At 45.9% G+C, this 20,366-nt stretch overlaps 1 protein-coding gene across 5 annotated transcripts in view; it reads right to left on the bottom strand.

The window, feature by feature from the left end:
* Positions 1–20,366, bottom strand: part of Armh1 (armadillo like helical domain containing 1) — a 46,558-nt gene that overhangs the window by 20,562 nt on the left and 5,630 nt on the right. For all 5 annotated transcript variants that reach the window (XR_015737515.1, XM_087904684.1, XM_087904683.1 and 2 more), the window contains 4 exons: positions 12,696–12,791; positions 9,789–10,016; positions 4,327–4,395; positions 2,244–2,410 (listed from right to left, as the gene is read on the bottom strand). Coding sequence is in view for 4 of the 5 variants with exons in the window: in XM_087904684.1 (XP_087760810.1) it covers positions 2,244–2,410; positions 4,327–4,395; positions 9,789–9,994 (442 nt within the window). In the remaining variant the exon portion in view is untranslated. The remainder of the gene's footprint in view (positions 1–2,243; positions 2,411–4,326; positions 4,396–9,788; positions 10,017–12,695; positions 12,792–20,366) is intronic.

Below are 20,366 nucleotides of genomic sequence, written 5' to 3'. Positions count from 1 at the left end.
ATGGAGATCTGCCTTCCTCTACCTCCTGAGTGCTGGGATTAAAGGCCTGGCTAGTAAAATGTTTTATTAACATGGGGCTTTTCATAACAGTGAGACATGTCTGCTCCTGGCAGCACCAGTCTATGTTATAAAAGGATGATGGACATCAACAGATCTCCATATGTAGTTTGCTTTTATTGTGGCAAAGTTAGCCATTTGGGCAAGAAACTGTCCTTGCCTTGACTGTTTACAGTATACTATACCAAACTGTACATGAAGGACACAGAGAAAAGTGACTGCCAAACTTTGCAAAAACAAAGTAGGTAGGGCAGTTCTTCAAAATTCTTGCTTCATAGGAAAGTCTGCCAGATATTCGAGGCCTGTAGGTTGAAGATTGATGATCCAATGTTCCAGAGAAACTTGGGTGACTATCCAGGCAACTAGATGTACAGTTCTGAAAGTGGTTTGCACTGCACTTCCTTCTTACTCAGGTAACAATATATCCTTCTGGGGTCTTTGATGGAGTTAAAGACTAGATAGTTATAGTTACAGTTTTCCTTAGTTATGAAAGAAGGTAAGTTAGATACAAAACTTTGGACTTATCAAGACAGGATAGATAATAGAGTAATTTCTCCAAATTGTCAAATGCAAAAGAAGTGGAGATTGTAAATGTAATTCATTTTTTTTTCTTTTTGTTTCTGTTGTTTTGTTTTTTTGAGACAGGATTTCTCTGCGTAGCTTTGGAGCCTGTCCTGGAACTCACTATGTAGACCAGGCTGGCCTCAGACTCACAGAGATTCACCTGCCTCTGCCTCCTGAGTGCTGGGATTAAAGGCATGCGTCACCACCACCCAGCACGTAAATGTAATTCTTACTTGATAACTGTTCTTAGTGTATAAAGTTTTACTATATTAAAGTTAAAAACCTTTCTTTTTATTTAGACAAAAGGGAGAAATGTTATGGACTATTTCTTTAACTAGGCAAAGCTGTGTTACATTTATTTATGTTGAAGAATTTTTTTTTTAAACTCTGGAGAGATGTGTTGTTTCATCTTGCCTGCCTAAGACACCTGATTAGTCTATTAGAAAGCTGAATGGCCAATAGCTAGGCAAGGAATGGATAGACAGGGATGGCAGGTAGAGAGAATAAGTAGGAGGAGGAATCTAGGCTTGGGAGAGAATGAGGGAGAAAGAGATGGAGATGCCCGGGGCCAGCCAGAAGGAAGCAGGGAAAGTAGGGCATACAGGATGAAAGAAAGGTAAAAAACCCCCAAAGCAGATAAAGAGAAACAGGTTAAGTTAAAAAATCTAGCCAGAAACAAACCTAAACTAAGACTGAACATTCATAACTAATAAGTCTCTGTGTCATGATCTGGGGACTGGCAGTCTGAGAAAACCTGCTACACTACTACTACTATTATTATTATAAATTATTATTATTATCATGATGATGATGATGACAGAGTCTTGTGTTACTCAGGTTGTCCTCAAACTTACTGTACAGCTAAGGATGAACTGATCTTAAGATTGAACTTCTGATCCTTCTGCCTTTACCTCCCAACTGCTGGGATTGCAGGTGTGCACCAGCACATTTAGTTTTAGGGGCCATATTTTTCATCCTTCTCTCCTAACACCTTTATATATACCCAGCACAGTAGGCATTCATTAATTTAAATTATTAGTCTTTTTAAAGTTTAGCTTATGAGTATTTTGCCTGCATGAATATCTGTGCACCACTGAGTCTGGTGCCTGCAGAAGGCAAAAGAGAGTGCCGGATCTCCTGGAAATGAAGTTACAAACATTTGTGAGCCATTGTGTGGGTGCTGGAAATAGAACCTGGCCCCTCCGACAGAGCACCCACTGCTGTTAACCCACCGCTATACCCAAGCAATATTTATTTATTTATTTACTTTTGGTTTTTTTGAGACAGGGTCTCTCTAGGTATCCCTGGCTTTCCTGGAACTCCTTTGTAGACCAGCCTGGCCTTTAACTCACAATGATCACTCTGCCTCTGTCTCTCCAGTACTGGGATTAAAGGTGTGCACCACTGTCTCAGGGTTTGAGCAAATAAAGAATCAGGGAAGCCATAAATCTGGTCTTTTGGTTGTGACATGGACAGAAAAGCTCACCGAGGGAACTATACTAAATGTTTCCCTGTGCCTCATTGCCCTTTGACAGCTTTTTCTTTCGGCAGGGTGGGTGCTGTTCACTCTAACCAAGTTCTGGGAGATATGGTGTCCACAGGCTGGCACACCCAGGACCTACCGTAGCTTTCACAGATGAGTTCCTTGTACTTCCTGCCGTTATTTGCAATAATCTGAAGTAGTTTGATGGATTCCTTCTTGTCCTCTTCCTTGATTTTCTCTAGGCCAAGTATTTCCAAGAGTGTTAGGACACCTCCAATCTCAAGAAATTCTATTAGGTACCGATTGCTGTCCAGAGAGGAGACCATAAAAATGAGATGTTTGAGTGGCTCTGTAGTTGGCATTTTCTTTGGGCTGCAAACCAGCTTCCCAAATAAAGACACGGACACTTGTTGTGAATTATGAATGCTCAACCTTAGCTTAGTCTTGTCCCATTAGCTCTTTTAACTTAATTTAATCTGTTTCTATTCATCTACATTTTTGTCTCAGGCTTTTTATTTTTTTTTTTCATTCTGTATGTCCTACTTTCCTGTTTCCTCTGTGTCTGACTGACTGGCCCCTGATGTCTCTCTGGCATCTCTTTTCTTTCTTCTCCAGAGCCTAAATTCCTCCTTCTACTTACCTTCCCTGCCCTGAAAGTCCGCCTATATCTCCTCCCTCCCTATTGGCTGTTCAGCTTTTTATTAGACCAATCAGGTGCCTTAGGCAGGCAAGGTAAAACAGCAACACATCTTTACATAATTAAACAGATGCAACACATCTTTACATAGTTAAACAAATATTCCACAACATAAACAAAAGCAACACATCTTTATATAGTTAAACAAATACAACACATCTTTGCATAGTTAAATATTCTGCAACAAGGCTCCTTAACACTGAACTGAAGGCACTCAAGGAAAAGGTACTACCTTCACAAACTTGCCTCCAACCCAGCAGATGTCCACATCTCAGAGACAGAATTGTTTGGACTTTTACAAACTATATAATATATAAAAACATATTATAATGTATAAGTATTAGACTATATGTATATATATGTGTGTGCATGTATGTGTGTATGTATGCATATATAGGAAGTCACTTTGTAGGCCAGGCTACCTTCAAACTCAGAGATCTAACTCCCTCCACCTCCCAAATGCTGGGGTCAAAGGTGTGTGATAAAACCACCCAGCTATATATTTGTTTAGATGAACTCACTATGCTGTCTTGAACTTACTATCCTGCCCCAGCTGCTGGAGAAACTGAGATTGCAAGCATATGCTACTGTGTCCAGTCAAGAAAATGCTGGAACGAAATCCAACAGGCATTCTTGGCTTTGTCTCTTTCTAGTCTCTGTGTCTGCCCTCCTGCTTTTTTAGGACAGGGTCTCACTATGTAGACTAGGACTGCTATGGATCAAGCTGGCCTTGAATTTGCAAAAGCCCCTGCTTCCTGCCTACTGGGATTAAGGTGTGAGCTTCCACAGTTGGCCAGCTCCCTCTCCTCCCTTCTCTCTCCTTTCTCCCTCTCCCTTCCCTTTCCTTATTCCCAGGCCTCTTCTTCCTATAATGGCACTTTAATTGTCCTCTGGTGAATCATGCTTCCTCCACTCAAGGGCCATGTGGATTTGGTGGGGCAAACATGTGACAGGGGATGCCATCCTTCTGACATCCTTCTGCAGAAGGCAGGTTAAGTGGCCTATGCTGGTTCACTTAGACCTCATGGGAATAGATACACTCCCTTGAAGGTGTAATTGAGCTACAGGGATGGTTTCTGGAGGGTCTGAGGACCCCAGTACACAGATGCCTCTGAATACAGGGACTGAGTGAGAAAAGGAGCAAGAGAGGGATAAAGAGATGAAACCCTGGAGAACTCAGAAAAACCCCTGGGCCTGATGAGGCCTGAAATATGTACGTCCACCCTCTGGACTTTTTCAGCTAAGTGAGCCAATAAATTCCCCATTCCCTAGTCTAGTATAAAAGTGGTTTTTTATTTTACTTTTAAAAAATATACAATACTCAACCAACAGGGTGCTTACTAGGGAAGGGCCAATGGGAAACAAGATGAAGGAGAAACTACAGAAGAATACCAGTCATCTCTGAGCCCATCCCAAGGACTTTGATATACCTTCTAGTACCTAGAACCTATGGCCCCAAGTGGACTGAATACACCATGAGCCTGATTTGCGACTGAGACCAGAGTCTCTTGGGAATGGGACACACCTGCTCACGGCAGACAAGAAGATGCCAATGGACCTCAGGAGCTTCTCTAGATCCAAGCCAGTCATATAGCTGCAGCAATGTTAAGGAATGTGTCCAGATGGCTTTCCACTTGGCCTGATTCCTAGTACTACTGCCCAGGGCCCAGGATGAGCAAGTGGCTGACTTGTGCCCTTGACCCTGAGGGGAACCCCTGGCAGAAGGACAGAGCTAGCACATTGTGTGTTGGGGTGTGACTTCCTTTGCTCTCTAAGAAGTCCCTCTAGGACAATCAAGCCATCTGGGCTCTGTACTTTCCCTAGGGAGCAAAGAGGTTCCCATAAATCCAAGTGTGTGGAGAAAACTGATGGTCAACTTCCCAAGCCTCTCAGGGCCACAGCTGGTGCATCCTTGGGTCTCGGCACAGCTCATTGATTTTAGGCCTCATTCTTAGACGTCTCTACCAGGAATTAGCTTCTGCTGGGCATGATGGCACACGCCTTTAATCCCAGCACTTGGAAGGCAGAGGCAGGTGGATCTCTGGGAGTTTGAGGCCAGCCTGGTCTACAGAGTGAGTTCCAGGACAGCTAGGGCTACCCAGAGAAAACCTGTCTCAAAAAACAAAACAAAAAACAAACAACAACAAAGAATTAGCTTTATTGTTAATTCTCCATTCTGTACTTGCTCAAAGTTTTACACTGGAGGTCACTATCCTTATGAAGAATTGCACGGCTTCCTAATAAGAATAACAGGAAATGGAGGAAAAATTAAACTCTGATTTAAAACAACCTCAGCATTTAATGTTATTTTTTAATGTGAGCCTTTGCAAAAAGCCTTGCTGTAATAAAGCATCCGAAGCACGCTTCGGCTCAAATGCAAGGTATGAAATCAAACCACAGCAGAAAGGGAGCCAGTCAACAATTACTAGGCTCATAACACATCACAGGCTCTTAGAACACTTAAGAAATTAGCTGGAATTATTGCAGTTCATGAGGATGACTGAGAGCCTCCAGGACTGGTACAGGCTAATGTAATGGGCTGGAGGTAATGGTGCTTTGTTGGGGGGGCTGTGAGGCAAATTATCTCTGCTGCACCCCAGTTCCCAGGATGCCAATAGAAGGAGAGACAGATTGGCTCATTAGGAAAGGCTTTTTACTGCAAAAACAGTGTTTGCTCTGAAGGCAGGCTCCCCTGCCTGTTGCTCTCATAGCTTGGGCCAGGCATCTCTTTATTGCCGCATTGTCCCTCTCTTCATCCCGATCCCCTTCCCGTTCTTGCCTCTCTGTCTTAAGTTCCTAGCTAGGCTGACCAGCATCTGGCATCTTCTTTTCCATGTCTCAGCCTAGTCTTGATTTCAGTCAGTTACTATACATGCTTGTCTTCCCTCCCTCCTCCTTTTCCCCTCTCTTTCCTCCCTCTCTCTCTTTTTCCTCCCTTTCTTCTTCCCTCCCTCTCTCCCGTCTTTATGAAAGGGTCTTGTTATGTAGTCCAGGCTAGTCTGGAACTCAAGATGGTCCTCCTTCAGCATCCCGAATGCTGGCAGCTAACAGTGTCACTATCATGGGTTGTACTGACCTGTTATGGAGTTTAAGAGCAACAAAAGGTTTAGGCTTATGTGGTCAGTTCTGCAAAGGATGACGATGTTATACCAGTCTGTTTTCCTTCCAGGCGGATAACTGGAGAAGTTGGTGGGAGGAACCTCTAATTGACAATACCGTCACTTTTACTTGGCTACTCCTATGGCAGGATCACCAAAAAGGTAAGCTATGGATGAGTCTTGGTGTAGAAATGGGGTCTATTGACAGTCATCCTGTCAACAGTGGCTCGCTGTCCTCTAAATGACAGACGCGTGATGTGTGGAGAAGGCACGAGGCCCAGCGTGTTAAACGCACTGACTACAAAGGAGAAGAGGCGAGCAGGCACGCCCCTTAGAAGCATGACAGACCCTGCAGCAGAGGCAGAGAAGCACATGGTGACAGAGAAGAGGGCTTCAGAGGGGGCAGTGGACAGAGTTAGCTGTGCACTCCTCAAACCCCAGCACTTGGGAGGCCCAGAGAGGAGAGTCACACGTTTGAGGGCAGCAGCCACACAGCAAGCTCCTGTCTGGAAAAGGGAAAATGGAGGAACCGTGGCTGTTGCAGAGGGGTTGAAACTAGGCAAGGTGAGGGACACACTTGCTTTAGGTCAGAAGCTTAATGGGGCACAAAAAACAATTCCAAAATCAAATCCACTATGTTTCTTCTTTTTTCTCCTGTTTCTTCTTTCTGACAGGCAGGGTCTCATGCAGCCTAGATTGAACTGTTGATCTTGCTGTATGGCAGAAGATGACCCTGAATTCTTGATCATCCTCCGTTTTCCAAGTTCCAGGGTTACAGACTTTTGCCCACAGGCCTAACTTGCTTTGCTCTCTTTCCTTCCCTTTGACTTCATCAAATCCTATTTCAACATAATACTCAAAATACTGACATCAAGGTCAAGTGTGGGTGGGCACTCGCATACCTAATCCCAGCACTTGGTGGGCGGGGGGGGGGGGGGGCAAGAAGAGTTCCACAAGTTCCAGGCCAGCTTGGACCACTTAATGAGCTCCAGGCCAGACAGAGTAATACAGGGAGACCTTGTCTCAAAACAAAGCAAACCCAAGTCAAAAAAGTTAGTATAAAGTTCATGATAAAGTATCAAGGTTTCAGATGAAGCCAGTGTCAGGGCAGGTACCTCCCTCATCTCACCCTGTGGGCCCTGGAAATGCTGAGACAAACAAGGAAAACCAAGTCTAGGCTTGACACAAAGTGGCCGTGGGGAACTGGTGAGGCTAATGTTGAGTTGCTGGGCAGAAGCCAGAGTTCAGGGGCTGATGTTTCCCATGCACGGCAGCTATACCACCAGACTCCACTAAATTCCTGCAAAACACCTGCACTTGCTGAGATGCTGTGTGTTCGAACACCCGGCCCGAGTCGCCAGGGTGCTAAGTCAGGAAAGAGGGCAGGCTGGGAAGGCGCACACCTAGAATTCCAGTACTTGAAAGGCCAGGTGTTCAAGGTTATTATTGGCTAGTTTTTATGTCAACCTGACACATTTCTGGACATCAGGGAAGAAGGAATCATAACTGAAAAAATGCCTCTACTGGATTGGCCTGTAGGCAAACCTGCAGGGCATTGTCTTGGTTGCTGACTGATGTGGGGGAGCCCAGCTCACTGTGGGAGGTGCCACCTCTGAACTGGGGTTCGCAGATAGTGGAAGAAAGCAGGCTGAGCTAGCCATGGAGAGCCAGCCAGTAAGCAGTGCTATCCCATGGCCGCTGCTTCAGTTCCTGCCACCAGGAACCTTCCTGAGATCCTGCCCTGAAGTCCCTAGATGATCGACTATCAGCTGTAAAATGAACTAAACCCTTTCCTCCCCAGGTGTTCCCATGGCGATGTTTTATCATAGCAACAGAAACCCTAACACTTGACCACACAGCACGTCAAGGCCAGCGTAGGTTACATGAGACCTTGTCAAAAAAAAAAAAAATCAAGGAACACGGCAGGGTTGAACCCTCTCATCTGCTGACTAGGCCTTCTGATAAGGTGCGAGACTGACTGGCAGTTTGCATTTAATTAAAAAGGAAAAGGAATTAAGAGAGGGGCTCATAGAAGAGGAGAGGGTTTAGAAAAGAAGAAAAATACCTAACAGTGGGCCGGGGTGGATCTCAGTGGTAGGGAGTTTGCAAAGCATGTGTAAGGTCCTGGGTTCTAGCCCCAGCTCGGGGAGAAGAGGTCTGCAGAGATCCCCTGGGAGCACTCTCTCTCTCAGCACAGCTTCAGTTTGCCCACTGTCAGCAACCCCGCTGTTTCCCGTGGCTCCACCTCCAGGACCCCTAACAGCACAGGTGCTGCAACTTGTCCCCAAACGATTTTTTTAATGCTTATTTATATATTTTATATGTGAGTGTTTTGTCTGCATGTGCGCTCACACACCAGAAGAGGGCATCAGATCCCACTACAGAAGTTTGTGAGCCACTATGTTGTTACTGGGATTTGAACCCAGGACTTCTAGAAGAGCAGTCAGTGCTCTTGATTGAAGGGGCACCTCTTTTTATATTTTCTTCCCACTCACCTAGTTTCCTAAAGCAGAAATGTAAGAGCTCGCCTGTGGCATCAGCAGAGCCAGTAGCTGGGTATCTCTAGGTAAATAAGCTCAGATTCAGGAAGGAAATTGGAGACTCTTCCAGCTGGCATCATAATAATGGATTTGATTATTCAGGGAGAAAGAGAATGGAATGAGCACAGACAAGGCAGGGGACAGAGGCTCAAGTAACACCAGGAATTAAGGAAGGAAGGCCGAGAGTCAGCCTGAAGAAAAGAGAAAGCACGAGAGCCAACTTACAGGCGGCAAGGGAAAGGTTTTGAGAAGTGGGAAGGGGTGACTGACAGATGCCATCAAGAGGTCATGTATGAGGAATGAGGATGTGGCCACTGGGCTCGGCAGCCAGAGAACCTTGCTGGTGAAGCTGGGCGAGCGGAAGTGAGACTGCAGTGGGAGACGGGGAGACACAGTGACCTTTTCAGCTGGGTGAGCTCAGGGTTGAGGCTAGGATTTAATTTTCATTTTTAGAGTTAATGCCAGGCACAGTGATGCCCATCTGTGGTCCCTGCACATGGGTGGTGGAGGCAGAAGGGTCAGGACATATTTAGCAATATGATATTTGAGGTTGTCCTGGGCTACAGAAGACTCTGACCTCCCCCAAAAAGGGGTGGGGTGGGGCTGGAAAAATGGCTCAGATCTTAAGAGCACTGGCTGCTCTTCCAGAGGACCCAGGCTCCATTCCTGGCACCCTCGTCGTGGTTTACAGTTATCTGTGACTCCACTTCCAGATGATCTGATGCCTTCTTCTGGCCTTAGAGCACTAGGTACACATGTGGTACACAGACATACATACAGCCAGGATACACACACACACACACACACACACACACACACACACACACACACTAATAATAAGAATAATAATAAAAATAAAAGATGAGGAATAAATTGGTGATACAGAAAATGGAAAAGAGGTAAGAACAAAAACAAAGTCCCTAGGGGAAAGTCAAGTATAGAATAAACATAAATCTGACCTAGACAGAGAACTAGCTGCCCCAAGCCTCAGGACAAACAGAGGTAAGAATAAGAATATACTTAGAGTCGGAAAGACAGAAAGTTAATAGAATTCTTGACTTTCGGAATTTTTTTTATCATTTTTCAGTTTTTTTCCCCCCAAGACAGGTTTTTTCTGTAGCTTTGGAGCCTGTCCTGGAACTCGCTTTGTAGACCAGGCTGGCCTTGAACTCACAGAGATCCGCCTGTCTCTGCCTTCCAAGTGCTGGGATTAAAGGTGTGTGCCACCACCACCCGGCTATTCTTTTCAGTTCTAAAATATTGGACCCAAGAGAAAAACTTCCTCGACTATATACGCTTTTGTCTCTCTTTGAGTGACTCCCCCTTCCCACCAGTTCAGCAAAGGATACATGATTCTGAGCCAGGTGGTCAATCGTATGAGGAATAAGCTGGCTCCCTGGGAAAACTCCAGCTCCAGCTCAGGGCCAGTCTTTCCTTCGTTGGTTTCGATGAACTTGGTAAGAATCTGTGTTCTCAGGCCTTTGCCGGCATTGTCCCACTCTTGCAGAAAACTCAGGAGGCGGCTGATTGCCGCCTGCTCCTTTATAGAAGTCATGTTCCACCAGTCCCAACGCTGACTACAAGGTACAGAAAATGGGGGACCACAATGTTTAGAACCATGTGATCTTGTGGGCTGCACTTGACTACTGATCTGCTGCAGGCTAGGGGACCTTTGCGCTGATGGACTTATGTGCAGAAGCCACACTATGTCGCAGAGGGCGTGGTTCACTGCAATGCTTGCAAGAGCCTCTGAGGGCCATCCCTAGCACTGCACAAAACAAAATGAGTGTTTTGAATGGGTGATGGCTGGGGTTGTAGCTCACAGGCGGAGTACTTATTGAGCATGTGCAAGGTCCTGGGTTTGATCTCCAACACTAGGGGAAAAAAAAATCCACTCTCGGAATGGCTACCTGCTACTTGAGCAGGCAGGCTTTTGCCAAGCTATAATGGGCTCAAAATATCGTGGTGGCCCAGCAGTGACACAAAGTTACAGTTCCAGACACTGAGGCAGGAGGAGGAGGATTTCAAAGACAGCATGGGCTGAAGCTGAGAGAGAGACTGTTTCAATAACAACATTGTGCAGCAGGCTGACCTTGAACTCAGAGATCTGCCTGTCTCTGTTTCCCCATGTTAGGACGGTGCCACAGTGTTAGCTTTATTTTTTGAGACAAAGTCTTGCTAGTCCAGATTGGCCTTGAACTCCTAACAAACCTCCTGCCTCAGCCTCCTGAGTGCTGGATTACAGGAGTTCAGTTAAACATGTGTGTAAAATGTGGGTATGTGTGTACATGCATATGTTGGTGTGCACAGGTGTGTGAACATGCACGTGTGTATGTGTATATGTTGATGTGCACATGTGTAAGGACTGTAGGAGCCAGCCATGAGAAAGAGACCACCCAAAGCAAGTTCTTTACTTTCAGCCATTATCACCTGCCAGTGTTGGACCTACCCATGATGGGTAACCCAAGCTTAATGGAGGCCTGAGTCTCAGTAGTTTACCCTGAACCACAAACCAAGATTGCCTGAGCACCACCCAAGAACAGACTATCCAAAGGAAATGCCTAACGTTCCAACTGTTGTAGATAGGATAACCTGTCAGCGCACACTCACCAGGACTAGACAAATGTCAGCCAATCAGGGGTCCTGAACCCTAGAAATCCCTCACCCCCACCTTTACTACTATAAAACCCAACTCTAACTCAGCTTGGGGCTCTCCGATTATTCCAGTACACACGGATTATTATTATTATTCCAAATTGGACACACAGAGAGACTGAGTTTGCAAACTTGTATAAAATAAAGGCTCTTTGCTTTTACATATGGAACTCGGTTTCCTTGTTGATTTTTGGGGGACTTTGCGCATCTGGGCATAACATGGATGGACATGTATGTGTGTATGTTGGTATGCGTACATGTGTGAAAACATGCATGTGGGGGTTTGAGATTGGTGTTTGGTATCTTCCTTAACTGCTCTTTACCTTAGTATTACATTTTATTTTTATTTTTTGAGATAGATTCTCAATATTTAGGCTTGGCTGACTTGGAACTCACTCAGTAGACCAGGCTGGCCTCTAACTCACAGAGATCGGCCTGCCTCTGCCTCCTGAGTGCTGAGATAAATGGTGTGTGCTACCATGCCTGACCCTGACACCTTATTTTTTGATATAAGGTTTTTCATTGAACCTGGAACTCACCAGCTTGGCTAGACTGGCTGGCCATGGAGTTCTAGGAATACTCCTGCCTTGGCAACCACCCAGTGATGGCTTTATAGACGAGGTTTACCATGCCTGGCATCCCCATGAAGGCCAGGAGAGAGGAATCCAGGGTGGTAGGGGAGAAGGTGTTTGCTAAAAGCCCCAGTGTCTCTCAGAGCGCATTTCAAGCAGGTGGAAGACTGGGGTCTTTTGAGACCCTACCCCCTTTCTGCCTTTCTGTTGATTAGTTTAGCAAAGTTGTTGTTGTTCTTTTTTTTTTTTTTGATTTTCAAGACAGAGTTTCTCTATAACAGCTCTGACTGTCCTGGAATTCTCTTTGTAGACCAGGCTGGCCTCAAACTCACAGAAATCCGCCTACCTCTGCGCCTCCTGATGGTTGGGATTAAAGGTGTGAGCCACCACTGCCTGGCTGGCAAAGTTCTTCTTAACCTTGTATCCAAGGCATTTATTCTAACTCTTTAAAACAACGCAAAGTAAAGTTAGTAGGAAGAACAACTTCTTATTCCGTAGCTGGATTAATGGGCTGTGGTCTGTAGGAGCCTGTGTCCTTGGGAGAGTGTTTGCAGTGGGGGGAGGGAAGGTTTAAAATAAACCCGTTTCCCAAAAACAGTTGTGATTGAAAGTGTTATTATCCATAACAAACGTTAGGGCTGATGGGATGGAGGCATGCGCGGTGCTTTCGTCTGACAGACAAGTGAAAGTCATATTTCACATTATCATGGGGTTTTCTGTGATTTACAGAATATTTGTGAAACATTACGTGCGGTGGCCATGATTGATATGGAGGGAACAGCTTGTGTGTAGGGGAGATGTGTATTTCACATAGACTGTTCAACATGAAATTTACAGTCCCATAAAGTGCTCCTACATCTTCGCCAGAGATCTAGTTAAAAGGACTTTACAGTCTGAAACATCCTAAAATTGATTCTAAATTAACGTTTCCTCACATGTATTTGAGATATTGATGGGGCCCTGCTATCAGACTTTTATTAGGGAGCAATAATCTGAGGCAGGCTGAGACAGACGTACATACATACCAACCTCCACTACTCTCCAGAGGACACGGAGTCTGTTCTCCTGGGAAGGGTGCCCACACAGCTTCAGGAAGACTCCACAGGGTCCGATCAGCCTTTAGAACTGCGGGGGGGAAACAAGAGTGGATCAACTTAAACACACAAAAAATGACCAAACCCTCATGGGATGCCATCAATTATGGCAAAGTCTTGTTGCAGTCGGAGGCTGTAGCCACCTTCAACAGTCAAACTGACCTTAAGAAGATGGGGACCCCAGAGTGGAGGGGATGAGACTCCAGCATTAACCTTATCAGGATGGATTCTTCATAGGGTCAGAACTCGAATGCTATCAGAGAAGCACCCAGCTATTCTGGGGTAGGAAACTCCAGGCAGGATGCTCCGCAGGATGAAGCTCACTCTTGCCTTCTGTTCTCCTTTCCTTTCTCTTTGCTTTTCCTTCCTCCGAGAAGGAATGATGTTGCCTCGGCTGAACTCAAACATGACCTTCTTTTGCCTCAGCCTTCTTGTGCCCAGCACACTTAACTTTAATTCTTAAGTGTGCAGGGAAGGCCGATCGAGTAGCTCTCTACAAGGTGTTGTGGGAGGTGAGAGGTGCGTGCAGCCTCCCTAGGGCCCTGGAGGCACTCCTGGGAGGAACAGGAGGCTTGGAACCAGACTGGGCTCCAGTCTGTGAACTCAAAGCAACATGCTGCCTCTTCCCCGCCCCCCTCCACAAACTACAGTCATTTTTAGCTCTTCTGGTATTTTCTTCCATATTTCTAAATAACAAATGCACATACAACTTGTATGAGCTCACTTGTGTTTCCATCCATCATGTATATTGAAATCCCAAATCCCCACCGCGGCCTTGCTTGGAGGGAAGGTCTGTGTGTATACACAAGTGCTTGCCAGTGTGCAGATGTCGACAGTCTGCAGGCAAGGTGAACCTCGGATGTCATCCCTCAGATGTGGTTTCTCACTCTCCCGGGTCTCACCAACGAGGCAAGGCTTGCTTTGCTGACTGACCAGGATCATTTGTCTCTGCTGCATTACAAGAATGACAGCATGTCTGACTTTCTCTTCCTTCTGAGTTTCCTCTGTCTCCTCTTTAAATGTGGACACCACGGATTGAACTTGGGTCTTTATGCCTGTGAAGTGAACACTTTACCAACTGAGCTATCTTTCTGGCCCTGACAGGGTAGAGTGGGGTCATTAAGGTGAACCTTTGTTTAATATGAAGGTATTTTTACAAGAACAGACCAGGGCTGGGTGTGGTGGCACACGTCTTTAATCCCAACTCTTGAGAAGCAGAGGCAGGTGGATCTCTGTGAGTTCAAAGCTAGTCTGGTCTACAGAGTGAGTTTCAGACCAGCCAAGGCTATATAGTGAGACCATGTCACAAAAAGCAAAAGAATGGTTGGGCGGTGGTGTCTCACGTCTTTAATCCCAGCACTTAGGAGACAGAGGCAAGCAGAGCTCTGTGAGTTCAAGGCCAGCCTGGTCTACAAGAGCTAGTTCCAGGACAGCTAGGGCTATTACACAGAGAAACCCTGCCTCGAAAAACAAAAAACAAAAAACAAAAGAAAAAAAGAGTAGCCAGTGGTCGTCACCTCAGAGCCATGGCTCCATCTCCATTCCTGTTGTTTAACCTACCCAGCCCGCGGTTCATTGTCATGGTAGCCTCAGCAAACTGATACACTACTAATACTTGATTTATCAATCCTGGACAAAATTTATTATTTATCATTCTGGCGGATGAGGAATTAGTTCTCTTGAAGCGCCCCAACCCTCCCTTTCCTCGTGCCCATCCTCACAATATAATTTCCCACAATTTACAGTTAAATCAATAGTGTTTACATTATTGACCAAGTAAATAAACTCTTCAGCCAAGCAATAAAATACTATTACATTTTCTTTCCGTACAGCTTGGCTTTTACCAAGAGTCAATCATGACCGCGTCGCTCCAATCATTTAGTTCTAATTATCCGCAATGATTTGCCCCGCAAATGTTCCATATGTAATAGTAGTTTTTTCTAAATGTTTAGCCCACAGCTGACTAGTGTCTGCTTCTCCCCGGAGGTCTGTGTCCACAGACCTCTTTCTCCTTCCGGTGGGGCTGAGGATGAAGCCTGGTGTAGAAATGCTGCCTTGGGGCTTCCTTCTGCCTCTCTTGATTGTAGCATTGCACACCTTGCTCCTTGATTCCCCCCCCCTTGTTTTACTGGGGCATGTTCTCTAGTGGCATCTGTAGGTGAGTCCCAGAAAATTCGCTAACACCTCTTCTATTGGAGGCTACCCCAATTGGACAGCCTGGGTGTAGTGACTTCATGTAACAAAGTCTCCCCTTTGCTTCCGCGAATAAGTCTGACGTCTTTCTGATTCCTGCCTGAGCCTTGGTGGTGCTCCAATCCTGAGGACTTTAAAATCTTTTCTGCAACTGTGCGCTGGGGATGGAGCTCAGCAGTGGAGCACTGATCTGAGCATGCGTGAGCCCTGTTTGAATAGCCGGCCCTGGGGAGACGGACTCAGATCTTGATGGGCACAAGGTATGGGGACAGTACAGGGCCTTCTCTTTATTGTATTAAAGAACCTGGCTGGGCAGCAGTGGTAAATGCCTTTAATCCCAGTACTCAGGAAGCAGAGGAAGGTGGACTTCTGTGAGTTTGAAGCCGGCTTGGAAATCTCTAGATTATTGCCTACAATGACTGGAAAATGGGGCTGGAGAGATGGCTCAGTTGTTAAAAGTGTTTGTTGTTCTTTCAGAGGACCCGAGTGCAGTTCCCAGAGCCCATGTTGGGCAGCTTTCAACTGCTTGTAACTACAGCCTTGTAGGCCAGCCTGGTCTACAAGAGCTAGTTCCAGGACAGCTAGGGCTGTTAGACAGAGAAACCATGTCTTGAAAAGAAGAAGAAAAGGAGGAGGAAAAAGAGGAGGAGGAGGAGGAGAAGGAGGAGGAGCTGGGTTTGATTCCTAGTACCTACATGGTGGCTCACAACCTTCTGTAACTCCATTTCCAGGGAATCTGCCATCCTCTTCTGGCCTTCACAGACACCAGGCATGCACATATGCACAGACATACACATGGGCAAAATATTCATACACATAAAACAGCAAAAAAAACTTTAAAATAAGTAACTAATAAGATTATTGAAGAGGCAAGACTGGAGTGGGTGCCAGCTCAGAAGCCATGCTCAGGACACCAAGCAGAAGGCAGAAGCAGAACCGTGGCTCAGGACTGGCGACTGAGTGGCTCTGGAGGACGAAAGAAAGGGAGGAGCCAAGTAGGCTGACAGGGAACACAGGGCCCTTTAGACAGAACCCCCAGCCCACCTCTCCAAGCAGGCTCCTGAGAGCTCAGGGCCCTTTAGACAGAACCCCCAGCCCACCTCTCCAGTTTTCTTTGCAGCACTGGGAATAGAATGTAGGGCCACTTTAAAGGTAGGCTAATACCATACACTTCATGTGGCCCAGGCTAGCCTCAACTTACTATGTAGCAAAGGATGACCCTGAACATGCTCACACACACCATTCACACACAGGTGATAATAATAAAAAATAAAATTTAAAAGAGGTCCCTACCTAACCCTATCACCATCCATGTTCATACGACTAGACCTCCAGTTCTCAATCTCCCAGGCCCTTCCACAGCTCTCAACGCTACCCTGACACTAGCAGCGACCAGCTAACCCTCGGGCCACTCTGGGCTCTTGTCTCTGTGGTCCTTTTTTCACCTTTCTCCCTGTGCTGTCAAAATGAACCCTCCTCTCACTGGAGGCTGAGCTCAAGGGGAGAGGTTGGTTTCCCTGTCCCCGTGTCCCGGGGCATGTTTAACGAATGCCTGCTGGCTGATGAGAAATCAGCCAGCTCTTCTTTTGGTGGTTGCATCTGCTTGTCCACGCTATGTAGGTACATAAAACTACCACCTTCTCAAAAGCCCTGTGCAGAGTGGCGGAAGCTCCAGCCCAGGAGGCCAGGGCGAGGTCTATGAGGCGTTTTATGGCAACGACAGGGACAGCGATGCCAGCCGTGGTGTCACCCTTGGACACTGAGGACAGGGATTTGGTGCCATGAACGGTCAGTTAAATTGTAATTGGAGAGAGCTGTTCTTCTGAAAACCATAATGTTCTTTAGTTGCAGCCAAATGGCATCCAAGAAGGGGAGAAAAAATTTTTGAAACATCAAAGAAATCATTTTCAATTTGGTGCTCACAAGCAGAGATTCTAACGATCAGTAGAAATGAGAAGCAAACAAATTAGCACTAATGGAAAATGGCTTTTGGAAAAGAGGATTTAATTTATAGTCAGCCGATCGTGGCATGCAGCGGGCAATAAAAGTCAGCTTCAGCAGCTTGATCCGAACTGGAGCTCGCATGGCATGCCAGAGGAAGATGTCTGATGCCATCATGCTCCCTGGCACCGCCCTGTGAGTGGCAGCCAATTACAGTCGTCATAATTTTACCTTGGAGAGAAAATGGTGTGAGAAATCACAGTACATGAAATTAAAACCCAGATTAGAAACCTTCGTCCAAATCGTTTGTGGTCTTCTAACCTTGGCAAAGTCTCCTACAGAAATGACCAGCCGACGTGCCTTGTCTTCTTCCCAGAACCGACTCTTCCATCTCCCCTCACCATCAGCGGTACTAACAAGAGAGGTCCTTTTTCATTTTGTTTTGTTTTTCGAGACAGAGTTTCTCTGTGTAACTTTGGTGCCTGTCCTGGAACTCACTCTTGTAGACCAGGCTGGCCTCAAACACACAGAGATCCACTTGCCTCTGCCTCTCGAGTGCTGGGATTACAGGCATGCACCACTACCACCATGTGGCTTATAAGTGGGGTCTTATTCACAAATCATTTCGACGGTAGCTGAAAGATCCTTCAAGCAAGCAAGCCAAAAATCACAAAATTTCAAAATCCAGCTATGTTAAGTCAGAGGTCCTTAGCCACACTCAAGAGGAAGCTACCAGTTATCAACAACTAAGAGAACCCAGGCCTGTAACCCCAGCACCTGGGAGACTGAGGCAGGGGAACCACTGTAAACTCAAGGCTACTCTGGGCTATGTAGCAAGTACCAGGCTATCCAGGACAACACAGCAAGATCCTGTCTCAAAAACACAAACCAAACCAAATAAACAAATAACAAACAAAAAAGAGCTCACGCTGTCTTGTTCCCAGATAAAATTTCCCAGAGAGCTCCGTTTGTCAGTTCCTTCCCAAAAATTCATAAAGCACATCTATAAAAGCAAGAAACCTCTAAGACATGGTTATCAGCCTGTCTCACACTCCCCAGGGTCCCTCACAGACAAGGGGGTCACCGGCTCCCATTCCTGGTGGTTTCACAGGACAGAATGAAGCAGGGCCTTCCCCTTGGAGTTGGCTCCCTTCCTCACTCTCAGCCTTTATGCAGAGATAGAAAGTCATGTGCGCTGGCTGGTTTTATGTCAACTTGACACAAGCGAGAGTCATCTGAAAGGAGGGAACCTCAGTTGAGAAAAGGCCTCCCTAAAATCCAGCTGTAAAGCATTTTCTTAATTTGTGATTGATGCAGGAGGGCCCAACCCATTGTGGGTGGGGCCATCCCTGGGTCTATGGTCCCGGGTACCATAAGAAAGCAGGACGAGCAAGCCAAAAAGAAGTGCCCCTTTGTGGCTTCTGCATTAGCTTCTGCCGCTAGGTTCTTGTTCTGTGTGAGTTTCTGCCCTCACTGCTTTTGATGATGAATTGTTATACGGAACTGTGAAATAAACCCTTTCCTCCCCAAGTTGCTTTTGGTCATGCTGTTTCATCACAGCAGTGGTAATCCTGACTAAGCCATTGTGTGTCACTCAAAGACAAAAATATACTTTGAGAAACGGGTCCTTGGGTGAACATCACAGGCTATATGGTATGACCTGATGCTACTAGGCTACAAATCTATAAAGTATGCTACCACACTAGCCGTAGGGAACATAATACATGAATCATTGCATATCTGAACATTGAAAGGTACAGTGAAAATATGCGAAGGGCTGAAGAGATGTCCCGCAGTCAAAAGTCCTTTTCCGAGGATCTGAGTTCAGTTTCCAGTACCCACGAGGTGGCTAGTAACCACCCATAACTCCAGTTCAGGAGATGGATGACCTTCTGACCTCTGCAGGCACCAGACATGCGGGTGATACATACATGTGCATGTGGGCACAACATTTATATACATAAAATAAGTAGCTAAAAGACTGGAAATGTAGTTCAATGGCATCACACCTGTGTTAGCATGTGTGAGGCCCTGGGCTTGACACCATAGCTTTAAAAAATAAAAATGATTAAAAACACAAGGCACCTGTATAGGGCACATCCTAATAGAGTCTTATGAGCCCAAGTTGTTTTTATGTAAGGCTGTAAGTAGCTCAGGAGTGAAGGCCTAAAATGTTACTGTATGTTATGCAGATTTATTTATTTCTGAGGCAGGGTCTATGTAGCTCTAGCTGTTCTAGAACTTGCTATGTAGACCAGACTGGTCTTGAAATCACAGAGCCATCTGCCTCTGCTTCTGCCTCCCTCCTGAGTGCTGGGATTAAAAGTGTGTCCCACCATGCTGGGTCTGTGTGTAGATTTTATAAGTACCACATTATGGGCCACTATTACATGTATAAACATTTTATTTCTTCACTTTAAAACAAAGAACCAAACAAAAATAAAAGGTGTGGTAGCTTAGAGGCCTGGTGAGCAGAGCCCTGGGAGATGGTGGAACCCTTCGGGAGATGGCCCTGGTAGGAAGAGGTTCATCACCGGTGCCTGCTGTTGAAGGGGATGCTGGGACCCCAGGCTGCTGCTTCTCTCTTCCATTCCTTGGCGTGAGCAGCTTGCACCGTAACGTTCTCCCCATACTGATATTCTGCCTGCCACAGGCCCAGGAACAAAGAGCCACCCCCAACCTCTGGAGCAAATAACCACAATAAACCTCTATTTAAGTTGCTTCTCTCAGGCATTTTGTTACAAAATATTTTGTTACTTGTCCAACACACCTTGCTTACTGTTGTTTGTTTTTGAAACAGTGTCTCTTTACATAGACTTGACTATACTGAAACTCAGTATGTAGATGAGGCTGGCCTGGAACTTTCAGTTCTGTGAGTTCCTCCCTCAGTACTGGGATTAAAGATGTGTGCCACCCTGCTTACTGATACTTTTTATACACAACTTCAGCTCTTTTTAAAATTTTTTTCGACTCTTTTTAAAGACAGGGACTCATATAGCCCAGGCTTGCCTCAGACTCCCTATATGGGGGAGGATGGCCATGAATTTTCTTTGCACATGTGGATTTGTGGTATGTGTATGCATGTTTGCATGTATGTGGATATGTGTATGTAGTGGCGCTGAGTGTCTTTTTTTTTTCTCTCCACTTTATCGAAACAAGGTTTCTCAATGAACTGAGAGTTTGCCAATTCTGGATCTTAAACCTGGCCAGGTTCTCCCAGGAATTTTGTCTCTGTCTCCCTAGCGCTCAGGCCACAAGTGCTTGCTATGCCTGAACAAGTTATGTGGGTTCCAGGGATCTGAACTCCAGGGCTTAAACCTACCTGTGCAGTCAGCACATTATCTACTGAGCCACTTCTCCAGCCTGATGATTTGGGACTTGAAAAAAGACGACATTTCTATTTTATGTCCATTGGTGTTTCGCCATGGGCGTCGGGCCCCTGAAGCAGGAGTTAGAGACAGTTGTGAACTGC

This window comes from Myodes glareolus, chromosome 3, assembly GCF_982192425.1.
Source record: "Myodes glareolus chromosome 3, mMyoGla1.1, whole genome shotgun sequence".
Lineage (NCBI taxonomy): Eukaryota > Metazoa > Chordata > Mammalia > Rodentia > Cricetidae > Myodes > Myodes glareolus.
Note: the sequence above shows the minus strand (reverse complement) of the source record. Positions and strands in the feature narration are given on the sequence as shown.